Raw genomic sequence first — 13,220 nt, forward strand, 5'->3', positions numbered from 1 at the left:
TCATGATGGGCTTAAAGAATAATGCATGTTATATACTCATGGTAGTCAACCCACAAGACTATATAACTATCAACTCCATTATGCATAGTATAGACTAGATACTACAACATCCCCACTAACGTCATCAATGCCCAATAGTGGCTTTAGAACTCTGTATCAAGATATACTCTCACACGCACTCCACACACACACACACACACACACACACACATAAGAGCATATATTCACACAAAGGCCTTCGTACTGAGTTTTTGTCAAACCTCCGGAGATGCAAGGCAGACTCAACAATAATGAAGCCTAGCACTAAGGGTAGTAGCAAATAGAAAGAATTAGTACAGCAAATAAGTAGTTGATAGGGAAATGCACCGCTAAACATAGAAAGAATAAGCAAATCAAACTTAACGTGATGCCTAGATAGCCCGCAGTCCAAGCTGAATTTGTACCACTTTGATTAATGACTTTTAAACAATGATTGCAAAGAGCACATCATATAAGCCTATATAAGAAGAATCTAGTCATTCCTCTGTCACTACAAAAATCCAATTAGTGAGAACTCACTGATACCCAGCCAGACCCATAAAAATTAAGCCCAAGTCAACAACTTGAATTACTCCATACAAATCCTTGGAAACCTCCGTGAACTACAAGAGAACTGGATCAAAAGCATTAACAGACCAGGAATGTAGAGAACAGAAAAAAACAGTTTCTAAAGAGAAAGCTTGTGATGTATGATCCAACACTACTATGGCACTGCCAATTATGGCCCCTGGCTCAATCCTTGGATGCCTTTGCTTGACTTGATCAACATGCCGAGACTCACTACTGCAAAGAAGAATGCATTATTACATTTAAGAGGCATGATTCAGTCTTTAAACTCGACAGTCACAAAATGCAAGAGGAAAACAGAGTACAAAATATACTAGGCGAATACAAGTGTGCGAAAAACTTCAAATGAAGGGCTTCTTATGTTCCACCTAATCTATGCAGAGAGTGACTCACCTCTTTGTCTTCCTCTTTGAAGTTCTCCCCTTTAGGTTGCTCATCCCCTGCAATCATCAAAAGCCATGTTAGCATACCCATAATCAAATAGGGTCCCCACAGGCAGCCAGCCTGCCAGTGAGGAATTTAGACTCCCCAGCGTTTCTTTTCTCCCAAACATAAACGCACGGCACGCACACAGACGTACTTAGATGCAAGGGCACATACAAGCGGGCGTGCATGCATGCATGCATAAATACATTTTTTTGCATTTATCACAAGCAGAAAAAGGTGCACATAAATTTGGAAATCCATTAAAGCATTTCAACTAAACAATTTTCTAACACACTTAGAAACAGGACCCAAGAATGATAACCACCTCCATCATCCGTCAAATCAGATGTCCAGAGTGTGAGATTGTCTCTAAGGAGTTGCATGATCAGGGTGCTGTCTTTGTAGGAATCCTCACTTAGAGTGTCGAGCTCAGCAATTGCTTCATCGAAAGCTTGTTTTGCAAGATGGCACGCCCTGGTTTTTTTAATTTAAAAAAAAATCTTCAAATGATAGAAAAGCTCCTACTTCCTACAAAAAACCAACTTTGCAAAGAAACTAAATATCCCGAAACTAGTTGAAAAGACCTAAATATCCCACTACTGTCATATGAGAAAGACTGCAAAGTCCCCACTGTTCAGTACACATCCCTATTTGTACACACTGTAAACCATCCACCAGACATGAAAACGTAAAGTTACGAACATTACTTACTGCTCTGGTGAGTTTAAGATCTCGTAGTAGAATACTGAAAAGTTCAGTGCCAATCCAAGCCTTATTGGATGAGTTGGAGGCAAATCTGTTGTGGCAGTGTTCAAAGCAGCCTACAAGAGCATTTGCCATTTAAACATCATCATCGTTCTCTCTCTCTCTCTCTCTCTCTCTCTCTCTCTCTCTCTCTCTCTCTCTGTGTGCACGACATGTCATGTCTAGGTCTCATAGGTTGTATTCAGCCTCAGTAGACAGTAATATGCTCTCCCCCCCTGGCTTCATATAGGCAGATAAAGATATCCCCAACGTGACTTTCCCCGAAGCTCCAGTCTTACAGAGGGAATTTCTTGAGGGTTACTAGAGATGGATTCATTAAGAGGCCCAGTTAGCTCCACACGTCCCATGCCATGAGGATTGTCATCACATTGCCTTCAGATTGAGATGGGGAGATCAGAGGGCATCCCACAGGACAGACGGTTGTGCACACTTGGGGGGGGGGGGGGGGGGGGGGGGGGTAAATTACATACTTAGACACTAGATCTACTATGAGATACACGGATGCTACACTGTCTCTTCAAGGAGGGGTTCATGCCCCTGTCACACGTGATGTATTACAAAGATCAGAGATGTTTGGGAATAAACCTATTAGGGCTGAGGCACCACCAAGACAGACCATTGAGGCAGCATCCTGAGAGGTAAGATATCGCACGGACATCTATTACTGACTTTTTGGCAAGCCCCGGCTGACTCTCAGCCCACACAAGATCCACCAGGACAGATTGACCAGGATAGGGCTAGATGTCCCCACCAAGTGAGCACCCCACGCTCTCAAAGGGTCCTCCAAGAGAGCACATGTCCTCCAGAGAGCCATACATCCCTGTTCCCAGAGACGCTGACCCTCCACCCGACAGAGCTCCAGATCCGGGACTTGCTTCAGCAAGAAAGAGAGGCACACCCCACAGGTCGTGAACAGGTTGTGAACAGGTAGTGAACAGCAAAACGAGGCCAGGTACTCCGTCCATGAGAAGGACAACACATGATGAGTTCAGACACATGAGGCTCTTTTGCTCCCCACTACATTGTACTTCGAGGCCTACGTAGGACATCGGCCCTGTATTTTTCTTTCAGCCAACATCTCCGTTCCCAGAGACCCCGACCCTCCACCCGACAGAGTTCCAGATCCAGGACTTGCTTCAGAAAGAAAGAGAGGCACACCCCACAGGTAGTGAACAACTAGTGAACAGCAAGACGAGGCCAGGTACTCCAGTCATGAGAAGGACGACACGTGATGAGTTCAGACACATGAAGCTCTTTTGCTCCCCACTACATTGTACTTCGAGGCCTATGTAGGACGTTGGCCCTGTATTTTTCTTTCAGCAGACATCCCTATTCCCAGCAAGGTAGTTTCAAACGTACGAAACGGCACGAGTTTAGTACGTGGTATAGAACGTTGCCGACCGATAAAGTACGTCAAAAATGTTACGTACTTTACAATGTTAAAATCATATATATGTTGTGAGAGATTGGTCAAGAAAGCTTGAAGTCTATATCTAATATCCTTTGATAGACAAGGAGTGATGTCTCAACACATGTCACATTCTAGCATTTCAGACTATCTAAGAATTTCAAAATTAGCACTCACAACATAAACAATGTCTTTACATACCCAAACACACCATGATTGGAATTTGACAATTCAAGTAGATAGTAGAAACAAATGATAAATCAGAAACAAATGACAACACCACATCTGTCTGATGTCATGAGCGCAAACGGGCTATACAAAGTGACCGCCGAACATAATAAATAGGAAAAGGACACGGGCGAAGAAACCAAAACACACGTTTTTTAAGTTTGAAACGTTTGGAAACGTTCGGAAGTCCAAAAAGTACTAAATAATAAAAAACGGGTTTTAAATGCAACCTTGGTTACCGGAGACCCCAACCCTCCACCCGACAGAGCTCCAGATCTGGGACTTGCTTCAGCAAGAAAGAGAAGCACACCCCACAAGTAGTGAACAGCAAAACGAGGCCAGGTACTCCGCCCATGAGAAGGATGACACATGAGGCTCTTTTGCTCCCCACTACATTGTACTTCGAGGCCTATGTAGAGGACATTGGCCCTGTATTTTTCTTTCAGCAGCTAGTTTTTCTTTTTTCATGTTGTTTTGGCATCCAGTTTCCTAACGGATTGCATAGACCCTTCAAGTCTTTCGTAGGCGTAAATTACCTCTCTCTCTCTCTCTCTCTCTCTCTCTCTCTCTCTTTTCTGCTCTTTGTGTTGCAGGCGCCCAAAGAGGAACATTTTTTTCTCCTGCAAGTGAATAAAAACCTTATCTATTTGATCATTTAAGAGAAGATTCATATAAGATGCACTAGAGAAAATGCTGAGAAGCTTTTTGGGACCGCTCTAGCAACACCACCAAAGTCCCCCACCACTTTCAAACTAGCTGACCACATACCTACTGAAGCAAATCACATGGCTGGAAGGACCTGTTTGCAAAATTGAAGGTCAAGTCCCAACTGAGCGCAACAACCCATACCCCAAAAATTGTAAGCGAGGTAAGAAAGGAAACAACGGAAGACTTACTACACAACCATAGTAGCATTAGAGCAGACGTCATAAAGTGTTGTAGACAAGAATCCGAGCAGCCAACATGGTAGACGCTAGTTTGCAGCAATAGAGCCTCCTCAAAAGAAGAGAGAGGGCTCCAATTTATAGATTTGGAGCTAGAATGGCAAGCAAAAACTTTAAAGACAAGTGTAGAGCTGAGTTGACAAGTGTGAGGCCACTTGTCTCACTTTGATCCATTGTCTTGCCACATGTCCCAATTTAAGAGATGGTTCCCTCCGATAAATTTCATCTCTAAAAATATCTCAACTTGTAGACACTCTATTAAAGATGCTTCAGCAAGTCCCCCCATTTTCTTAGCTTACGGACGTAATGACGTGATCACAATTTCCATTGGCGGTTGTCGAAAAATAGTAACCCTTCTAGATTTTTGGAATCTATTCCTTTGTATTCCACCTTATTAGAAATGTGTGTGAACACCATGTAGAAACATGTTTCGATGCTAGATCTCTTCCAAAACCTCAAGAGCTCGACATACATGCTTTCCCATTCACACTTGAGTTCCAATGCCCATTTCCGTGTTGAAGAAACTATCTTGGGTGCCTAGAGCAAGCTTCAGGCGCTTGGTATTTTGTGCGGGATAATCCCCCATTCCCAAAGCTTGTACATTAATGCATATTGAGGCAACCAAACCCCTTTTCACACTGGAAATGTCCAAGCTAGTGAGAGGGTGAGTCCTGTGTAAGTCTAAGTCAAGCACACCCATAGTTGCACCTGATTTGCGCACCGCCGCATGAGTTCGGTTCGATACAATTCGGTTTGATGCGGTTCGATAGTGTACGGTGTGGTGCGATCCGGATCTGAAATGACTGTTTTTTTCTGGCCGTTTTTTCCTACCCGTTTTTAGTCCGTTTTGGTCGCTGTTTTTTGCCCGTTTACGACCGTTTGGTGAGCCGTTTTATGGGCGTTTTTTGGAGCTTTTGCTTGCTTGCCTTAAGGCTTGAGGCTTGAGGCTTGAGGCTTGGCTTGGCCCTTTGGTTGCCAACTTGCCTTTGCTTGAGGCTTGACTATTGAGCCTTGAGCCTCTAGGCTCTCCCTATTATCTATATAATAGGCTCTCCCCCAACCCCATCCTCACAAGTTCTAAATTTTTATGTTTTGGGTAAGTTGTAACTTGTAACTTGTAACTTCTCTAAGTTTTGCATCTATATTTATATTTTCAAATATTTTTTAATGGACCGTACCTCCACCGTATTTTTATTTTCAAAATTTAGCGGTGTTCCGAGACCGTATTTGAACGTACCGTACCAAATCGAACTTTTCGTACCTGACAACTATGAGCACACCCTGCAAAGTATGGATGCCTGATCAAGGGGGGGTGTTAGAAATAATGTGATCAAGCAAGCCTATGTGTGTTAGCAAACATTAGTCTTTACCTTAGTGATTAAAAACCTTAGTGTTTATAACCTTAGATATGATGGAGATAAAGGCCTTGAGATAGTCGTGCGTAAGTCCTTTGTGGTAGTACTTCTAGTAAGGAAACGTGGAGATGATACATGGAGTTAGCATGCAAATTGAGTGACAGTTCTAAGGCTTTATATAAAGAGTCCATACCTTTGTAAATATACACGTTAATGAATACAAGATTAGTGAAGTTTAATATGTGAGAATCATGTGCTCATCCTCTCCTTCGCATGAGAGTCATAAGAGTTGTTTACCTACTACTTTTCTAACATACACATCCAAAGACATGCCCTCGTGTGGTGTTGCCATGAAATCAAAAACTCAAGCTACCACACCCAACGTAATTGTTAGCCTTTGGCCTCTGGGAAGTCCTGCTATGAACAGTCTCTCTCTCTCTCTCTCTCTCTCTCTCTCTCTCTCTCTCTCTCAGCCGCACAGGTAGGCACTTGGTTTGGCATGCACGGTACGCAAATGGAGGCACTCCCCCCCTTCCAATACAGCATAGAGGCCCCATCATTTGCTCTCAGCCGCAGAGCAGAACAGGGTTATCAGGAAGGACATTGTCGGACTGGATACTCAGAGGACATGGAGTTCACCTAGTCGTCCACTGGGAACGAAGATGGCCTTCTACAGATGCCTGACAGGATGGGTTCATCATCCGTCCACGCTACATGGACATACACCTATCCTTTGGGGTGAGATGTGCAATAGGCCAAATTTGCACCTCGTCCCACCAACTGAGAGTGGAGACTGCCAGATATGGGCCTAGGGCGACTGCACCAGAGAACAGGATATGCCAGCTCTCTCACACAGAGCCCGAGACAGAGGACCATTACATATGCCGATGCCCTGTATACTATGAGATTCGGGGGAGGTTCCACTGCCTCTTCCGAGCTGGGTTCGGACCACTTTCCAAGAACATGGACTTCTCGGATCAAAGATGCCTGGGACTTTTTCTTCTAGAGCTCCATAGACACAGGGAGTTCTTAGTGAGATCCAGATCAACTGTACTTGCTCAAGGACCAGCACAGAGAGCTCTCACCGACTTCTTCCATACCAACACTCCAAGGGCCGATCCACCCATCATACCCAGACAACAAGCTAGTGTAGGAGCTCGGCTGAGAGGTGTGACACTCGACAGAGCCACTGAGTTATGCAAAGCTCAACACCCCAGACTCCATGGCCCTCACCCACGGCCACCCCACCACAAGAAGATCCGGGCCATCACCTCCCATCATCAAAACCTTCTCGCGCCAACTCAGTTTTGCCACCTTGAGCACCATGTCACAGCGGCCCATGAGGGATGTATTAGGGTGATATGAGAGCTCTCTGCTCATGTACCTAGATCAGATTTTAAAGTTCTAGATTTTTGTTATCTTTCTTTATTACTATTTTGTACCCAGGATGATGTACCTCATGGATTTTGTACCCAGGATGATGTACCTCATGGATATGATGTAACCTTTTGGTCTCATAGGTCATTTTGGCCTTTTGAGACATTAATACAACACTCACTCACTCTCTCTCTCTCTCTCTCTCTCTCTCTCTCTCTCTCTCTCTCTCTCTCTCTCTCTCTCTCTCTCTCTCTCTCTCTCTCTCTCTCTCTCTCGACTTTGTGTATGTGCACGCGCGCGCATGCAGAGCATGTACTTCCCCATCCAACATTGGTATCAGAGCCTCTGTGTTGGATGCCATTGCCTGTCGTACGAATCTACGGATCTGCCTGTGGTATTGGTCGCCACTCATATCAACAACAACCAACAACTGCCTCCTAAGTGCCCGCCATACGAATCTGCAGAGCATCAACCAATAGCCACATGCTCTTGAGCGCCACCTGTTGCAAAGGCTTCGCCCAACAAGGAATTTGAAAACCCCCAAATCAATTTCTTGATTTGGGGATTTCCGCCTCTACCACCATAGAGGCACCCATTCCACCGGCTAAACAAGTTGCTTCGCCCGCCGCCGCCACCGTTCCAGAGCCTGTTTTCTAGACCAAAATTTTTTCCTTTTTTTGCACAACCATGTTTCTCATGATTTCTGGAGTCTCCCAAGCCAAAGAACTCCAAAATCACAGTCCGTTTAGGTCATCAAAAACCCTCTGCAAATTTTCAGCTTCTCCAAAAACAGACCCTGGGTTAAATCCGACATTCATCATGCTCTCTCTCAATGCACTGGGCATTGAAATACAACATTCTGACACCCATCTTTGGGGTTTGTTTTGGTCATCAAGTCTATATTCAGATAACTTTTCTATAGTGCATCTCATATTTAGTGGAGAACATGGTGTTCACTGTTTACATGGAGCCAATGTGGGCAATTCTTGTTCCTCAATGCTCTCCCCATTCATGCAATAGAGCTAGTGTTCTCTTCACCTCCTCTATTGTAACCCTAGTCTAGATAGTGTGGGATTGCTAATGTTGAGGGTTTGGGGCATGCTTACTTGGTGGACATGTCTTTCTTCTTCTCCCTATTCTTCTCCTTCTCCTCTTCCTCTTGAGCCTTTAGGCATAGCATAGCAATGGAACCTCTTGAGGTTTGCCACTCCAAGCTTCAAAGAGGACCATTACATAACCCCATTGGACAAGGAATTGCAACAATGTGACAAAAGAATGGTGAGACGCTACGAATGGAGCTGCATAGGGGAGGGTGAAGCTCTTGAGCTTGGCTCGGGCTTGGCTAATCATATACGCAAAGAATTTGTGGGTGCATGTATTTGGTGCTAAATTAAGGCTTGTTGGTCCCGCATCCGCAGCTAGCACATCAAGGGGATCCACTATTGGAACAAGTGATTCTGGTTCCCGTGAAAGTGCACCACTTGCACCTATTCCTTCTACACAAGAAGGACTCAAATGGGATGCTAAAGACACACAAGCTCATGCGTTGATTACTCTCTCGTGTAAACGGCAAGTCATACCTCATATCCGTTCATGTACTTCTTCTAAAAGTGCATGGGATATACTTGCCTCTTTATATCACATCTGCAATGAAGCTCATGTAGCTTATCTACCGAAAAAGCTTGACTTGGAGCATATGACTTGAGAGTGATTCTATGGATGAATTTCTCAACCGTGTTAAGAATTTGCAAGAGCAGTTAATAAATATGCCATTTACGACTCGCATAGAGTTCTGTGTTGGCTCATTGACACCTTGCGTGACAACAAGCTACCTACACTTATGCGGAACCCATTGTAATTTAAACTCTTAAGAGTCTTAAGAGTTCATTTTGAGTTTTTTTTTTTTTTATGCCTCTTTGGCATCGACACCCAGAGTGGAATGTAAATCGATGTACCTGATATGTCCCATAGGTCGGATTCGGCCTCCCGTGGACGTTAATATAACTTTCTTTTTTTCTTTCTTTCTACTACTTACAGAGACACACCAGAGCCCAGAGAGGGGGCTATCCAAAGTAGAGGGCTATCAGTGGGAGTTTACATTCAAGGGGACCACACGACAGAGCACATCGAGAGGATCTGGAGGTATAGCGGTACTCTTCAAGCAAGAGCTACACGAGCGCCTACAGGTGGTAGCACGTGACCAAGAGGCTAGATACATGTGGATTAGATTGCAGCTCTCAGCAGATAGGGTGTTATACATTGCTCTATGCTACTTCTCTCCTAGAGGAGAGAGAGATGCCATGACAGCAGAGGAGGAGAGTAGAGAGGAGGAGGAGGACATAGGGCCATTGGGAGAGTCACCATATGCAGCCCTTTCAAACGAGATCATACACTACTTCAACCTGGGGAAGTCCTCCTTATGGGGGACTTCAATGCACGGACACAGGGCCGACAGTGCAACATTTATGTTTTCGAGCACCCCGAGGTGATGCACACACTAGAGGTGGAGGACACGGGAGCTTGCAGGGTGTCAGAGGACATGGGGCCGGATAACACCATATATGGTCATCACTTACTTGAGCTGGGAGCGCGACACCATCTCGTTATTTATAACGGGATGAGGCAACGGCAAGATTCAGAAGCTCTGACATGCTTTCCACGATCGGGGGGGTAGCACAGTGGACTGCATCATGGGGTCCATGGAGACCACACAGGCAGTGACATCTTTCACCATCCCCCCCTGTCCTATTGGTGCGGATCACACGTACCTCTTACTGTCACTGGCGAGCTCCACACCAGCACCCACACAGGCATCTCATACAACTTTCTACTTCACCCATGACTTGGCAGACATATATGAGCATCATGTATATGATGGGCTATTCCAAATGGATCCCCTGTCACCTCTAGACACACTCACCACCCAACTGTCATCTCTACTACATACGACCGCCACCCGCAGCTTCCCCCATCATACACACATTGCACACACAAATAGATCTGGGAGCATGTCCTAGAATCGATGGTATGATGATGAGTGCAAAGAGCTATATAGACACCTCCATGCCCAGAGAGCACTGGGGACCATTACACAAAGACAGGCGAGCCGACAAATGAGGACCCTCACACGCCGTAAGAGGCGTGCATATGAGGAGGCACAGTACTCGGATATATACCACCTACTCATGAGCAGAGATGCAGCCACTGCATGGCGCAAGATGAGAGAGCCTCGCCCTCGTACCCCGATTGAGGATCCACACACATGGCACACATATGCAAAGAGCCTCTACCATATCCCTCAACAGCCGCCCATACCACAGCCAGGGAAGTCCCGCCCTACCACCTCTACTTTCTTTACCGCCTCGATGGTAGAGAGAGCTATCTGCCGGTTACAGCATGGGAGATCGGCTGACCACACAGGTATACAGAGTGAGCATCTTATTTATGCAGCTAACACACTCACCTCTTTAATAGGGCACTAGTGGAGGGCCTACCAGCTCAGTGGACTATGCACACCATCGTGCCTCTCCACAAAGCGGGAGACATGCTAGACCCCAGCAACTACACGACTATCATGATTGGTCATACATTGGCCAAACTTTATGGCGCACTACTCGAGGCAAAGTTGAGCTCATATGCAAAGAAGGAGGGACTGCGAGCACCAGGGCATGCTGGATTCTGATGAGCTTTCTTCACTATTGACCATATATTCACTTTGAGATGTCTGATTGACCAAGCTAGGGCGCGGGAGAAGAGATTATACTACTGCTTTGTGGATTTCCGCAAAGCATTTGACACGGAACCACGAGAGAGACTCTTCCAATGCCTACAGTCATTGGGGATCCCATTAGAGATGGTTTGGGGCATCTATGCTTTATATGAGCAAGTCCTCGGGCGCATACGATGCCCCGGGGGGGCTATCTGATGTTATTGCTAGCACCATAGGTGTGAAGCAAGGATGCCCACTCTCCTACACTATTTGGGCTATACATCGATGAGGTGGCTGACTTCATTGGTCACGGTGGTGGGGACGGGGTAGACATCTCAGGTACCACAATCCACATTATGCTATACGCGGATGATATTATTCTGGTCTCTGAGTCGCGGACGGGACTACAGCACCATCTCCATACACTCGATGACTTCTGCACACAAAAGAGGCTTACAGTGAACCTTGGGAAAACCAAGGCCATCATTTTCCACACCTCAGGGCCGGTTCGACGACACGCCATCTTTACACTAGCAAGAGGACAAGTAGAGGTGGTAGACTCGTATATGTACCTGGGGATTACACGTACGACTCTGCCAGGAAGATTTACTATGGCACAGGCAACCAGGGATAGACTCACACGAGGGTATGCAGCTCTGGCCATGCTAGAGAGATAGTGTCACCAGGCACACTTCCAGGAGCCCCGCACGAAGGGGTGGTTGTTTGACACACTAGTCACCCCTACTTTGATGTATGCTGCAGCAGTATGGGCACTTGGGCTCGCCACCTCCACATGGTCTCGGATAGAGAGGCCTCAGATTCTCATGCTCTCACAGATGATCCGCAGCAAACCCTCCGTTCCACATGACATTGTTCAGACGGAGTTTGCTGCACCTCCTATGCTAGTCCTCTTCCAGACGATCTGCTTCATATAGAGGATCAAAGATATGCCATCAGATCGACTCTCACATAGAGCTTTTGAGGCATCCAGGCAGCTCGCAGAGAGTGGAGATAGGAGATCATGGTATTCACAGATGATACAGTGGCTAACTCAGCATGGTCTTAACATAGATCACCTACCACCTTTCCACTATGATATACATGCACACCACATCCAGCTCTCTCACAGTGAGAGGAACAAAGTCCTTCGACAGGATTCATGGCAACGATACACTCAAGAGACTTGGATTATGTAACGGGAGGCGGACGCGTGTATTGGAATCGTATAAATGTGAACAAGATTCTGAGCACTTAACACTTGAGCATTACAACCACTAAGCTGAAAACGACAGTACACCACATAAAGGGGTCGATGATAGGCTGGACCCCCCCCCTTTAGGTTATATTACCAAAAGAGTCTGCAAAGTACAAGATTACGGGTGCCTGGGGATTCACCACCAGCCTGCACCTGATTCTTCCAAATACATTATGAATGAATACATTTCAAACAAGAGAATCTGTAGGTACATCCGCCCTACACAAAGGTACATCCGCCCTACACAAAGGTCTTCACAAGCACATCCGCCCTGCACAAGAGTATCACAATCCTCACAGGTACTCCGTCCTGCACAAGATGTAAATGGATCTTTAGGCCCTGTTTCCACGCGAGAAACTGATCCAGAAACCTGTGTTCTCCGCGAGCAAGTGTCCCCAATGCTTGCCCTAAGCACCTGCTATACCAGGAATCCTTGAGACACATCCATGCTCACATATTCCATTGCTGTCCGGCCTGTTTTGTGTAATAACCAGTCCAAAACAGCAACTTTCTGTCGCGATAAATCCACCTGTAAAGGGTCCTACAGCCCTGTGGAGGTCCCTAGAGCTGTCCTGTACTGTCCAAGTTGACTTTGGACACCTGTAACCAGCCCAAAACTCGTTGGACCTAAACTTATAGAAACAGGACAAATGGAACACTATGGGCTGGACACCTACGTGGACACCTTATGGGGACACATGTCAGCTAGCATGTGTTCCCACCAGGCCCCTGAGGTGGCGCCTGAAAAAGGCGTGTCCCTCAAGAGGCCCTTTTGGGCTGTTTTACTCATTATTCAACATATTGGAGAGCTGGTTGGAGCTTTGGGAGTTGCTACAGGGCTGGTTGCTTGCTTCCCGGACTCACACAAGCTTGGACAACGATCCCCACACTCTTCTAAAGGGCTGGTTGGTAAATTTCAAACCTGCAATTTCTGGTTATTGCCAAATGGGAAATGGCCATAAGCTGTCCGGACTTCATTAATTTTGGTCCAACCAAATGCGAACGCATTATAAGTTGTCCGGCCACTTATTAATGAGTGTGCACCTGCAAACCAATAAACCTTAGTAGTAAATGAAGTAAGCTGTAAATTGAGTGTGGACGCACTTACCACCTGCAAAACCCATAAGCCCACAGTTTTAGGCCCAAA

At 45.9% G+C, this 13,220-nt stretch overlaps 1 protein-coding gene across 2 annotated transcripts in view; it reads right to left on the reverse strand.

The window, feature by feature from the left end:
* Positions 1-429: 429 nt before the first annotated feature.
* The window catches only part of LOC147622345 (14-3-3 protein 7-like), a 35,187-nt gene continuing 22,396 nt past the window's right edge, over positions 430-13,220 (reverse strand). Inside the window, exons 4-7 of one of the 2 annotated variants that reach the window (XM_086823451.1) lie at positions 1,744-1,853; positions 1,358-1,506; positions 1,000-1,046; positions 430-819 (exon numbers count right to left, since the gene is read on the reverse strand). In XM_086823451.1, the coding sequence (XP_086679577.1) occupies positions 817-819; positions 1,000-1,046; positions 1,358-1,506; positions 1,744-1,853 (309 nt within the window). In that variant the 3' untranslated portion in view covers positions 430-816. Of the gene's footprint in view, positions 823-999; positions 1,047-1,357; positions 1,507-1,743; positions 1,854-13,220 lie in introns of both variants that reach the window. The other variant, XM_086823450.1, reaches the window with a different exon arrangement.

The sequence above is a fragment of the Cibotium barometz genome, chromosome 29 (assembly GCF_041138505.1).
Source record: "Cibotium barometz isolate CiBa-2024 chromosome 29, ASM4113850v1, whole genome shotgun sequence".
Classification (NCBI taxonomy): domain Eukaryota; kingdom Viridiplantae; phylum Streptophyta; class Polypodiopsida; order Cyatheales; family Cibotiaceae; genus Cibotium; species Cibotium barometz.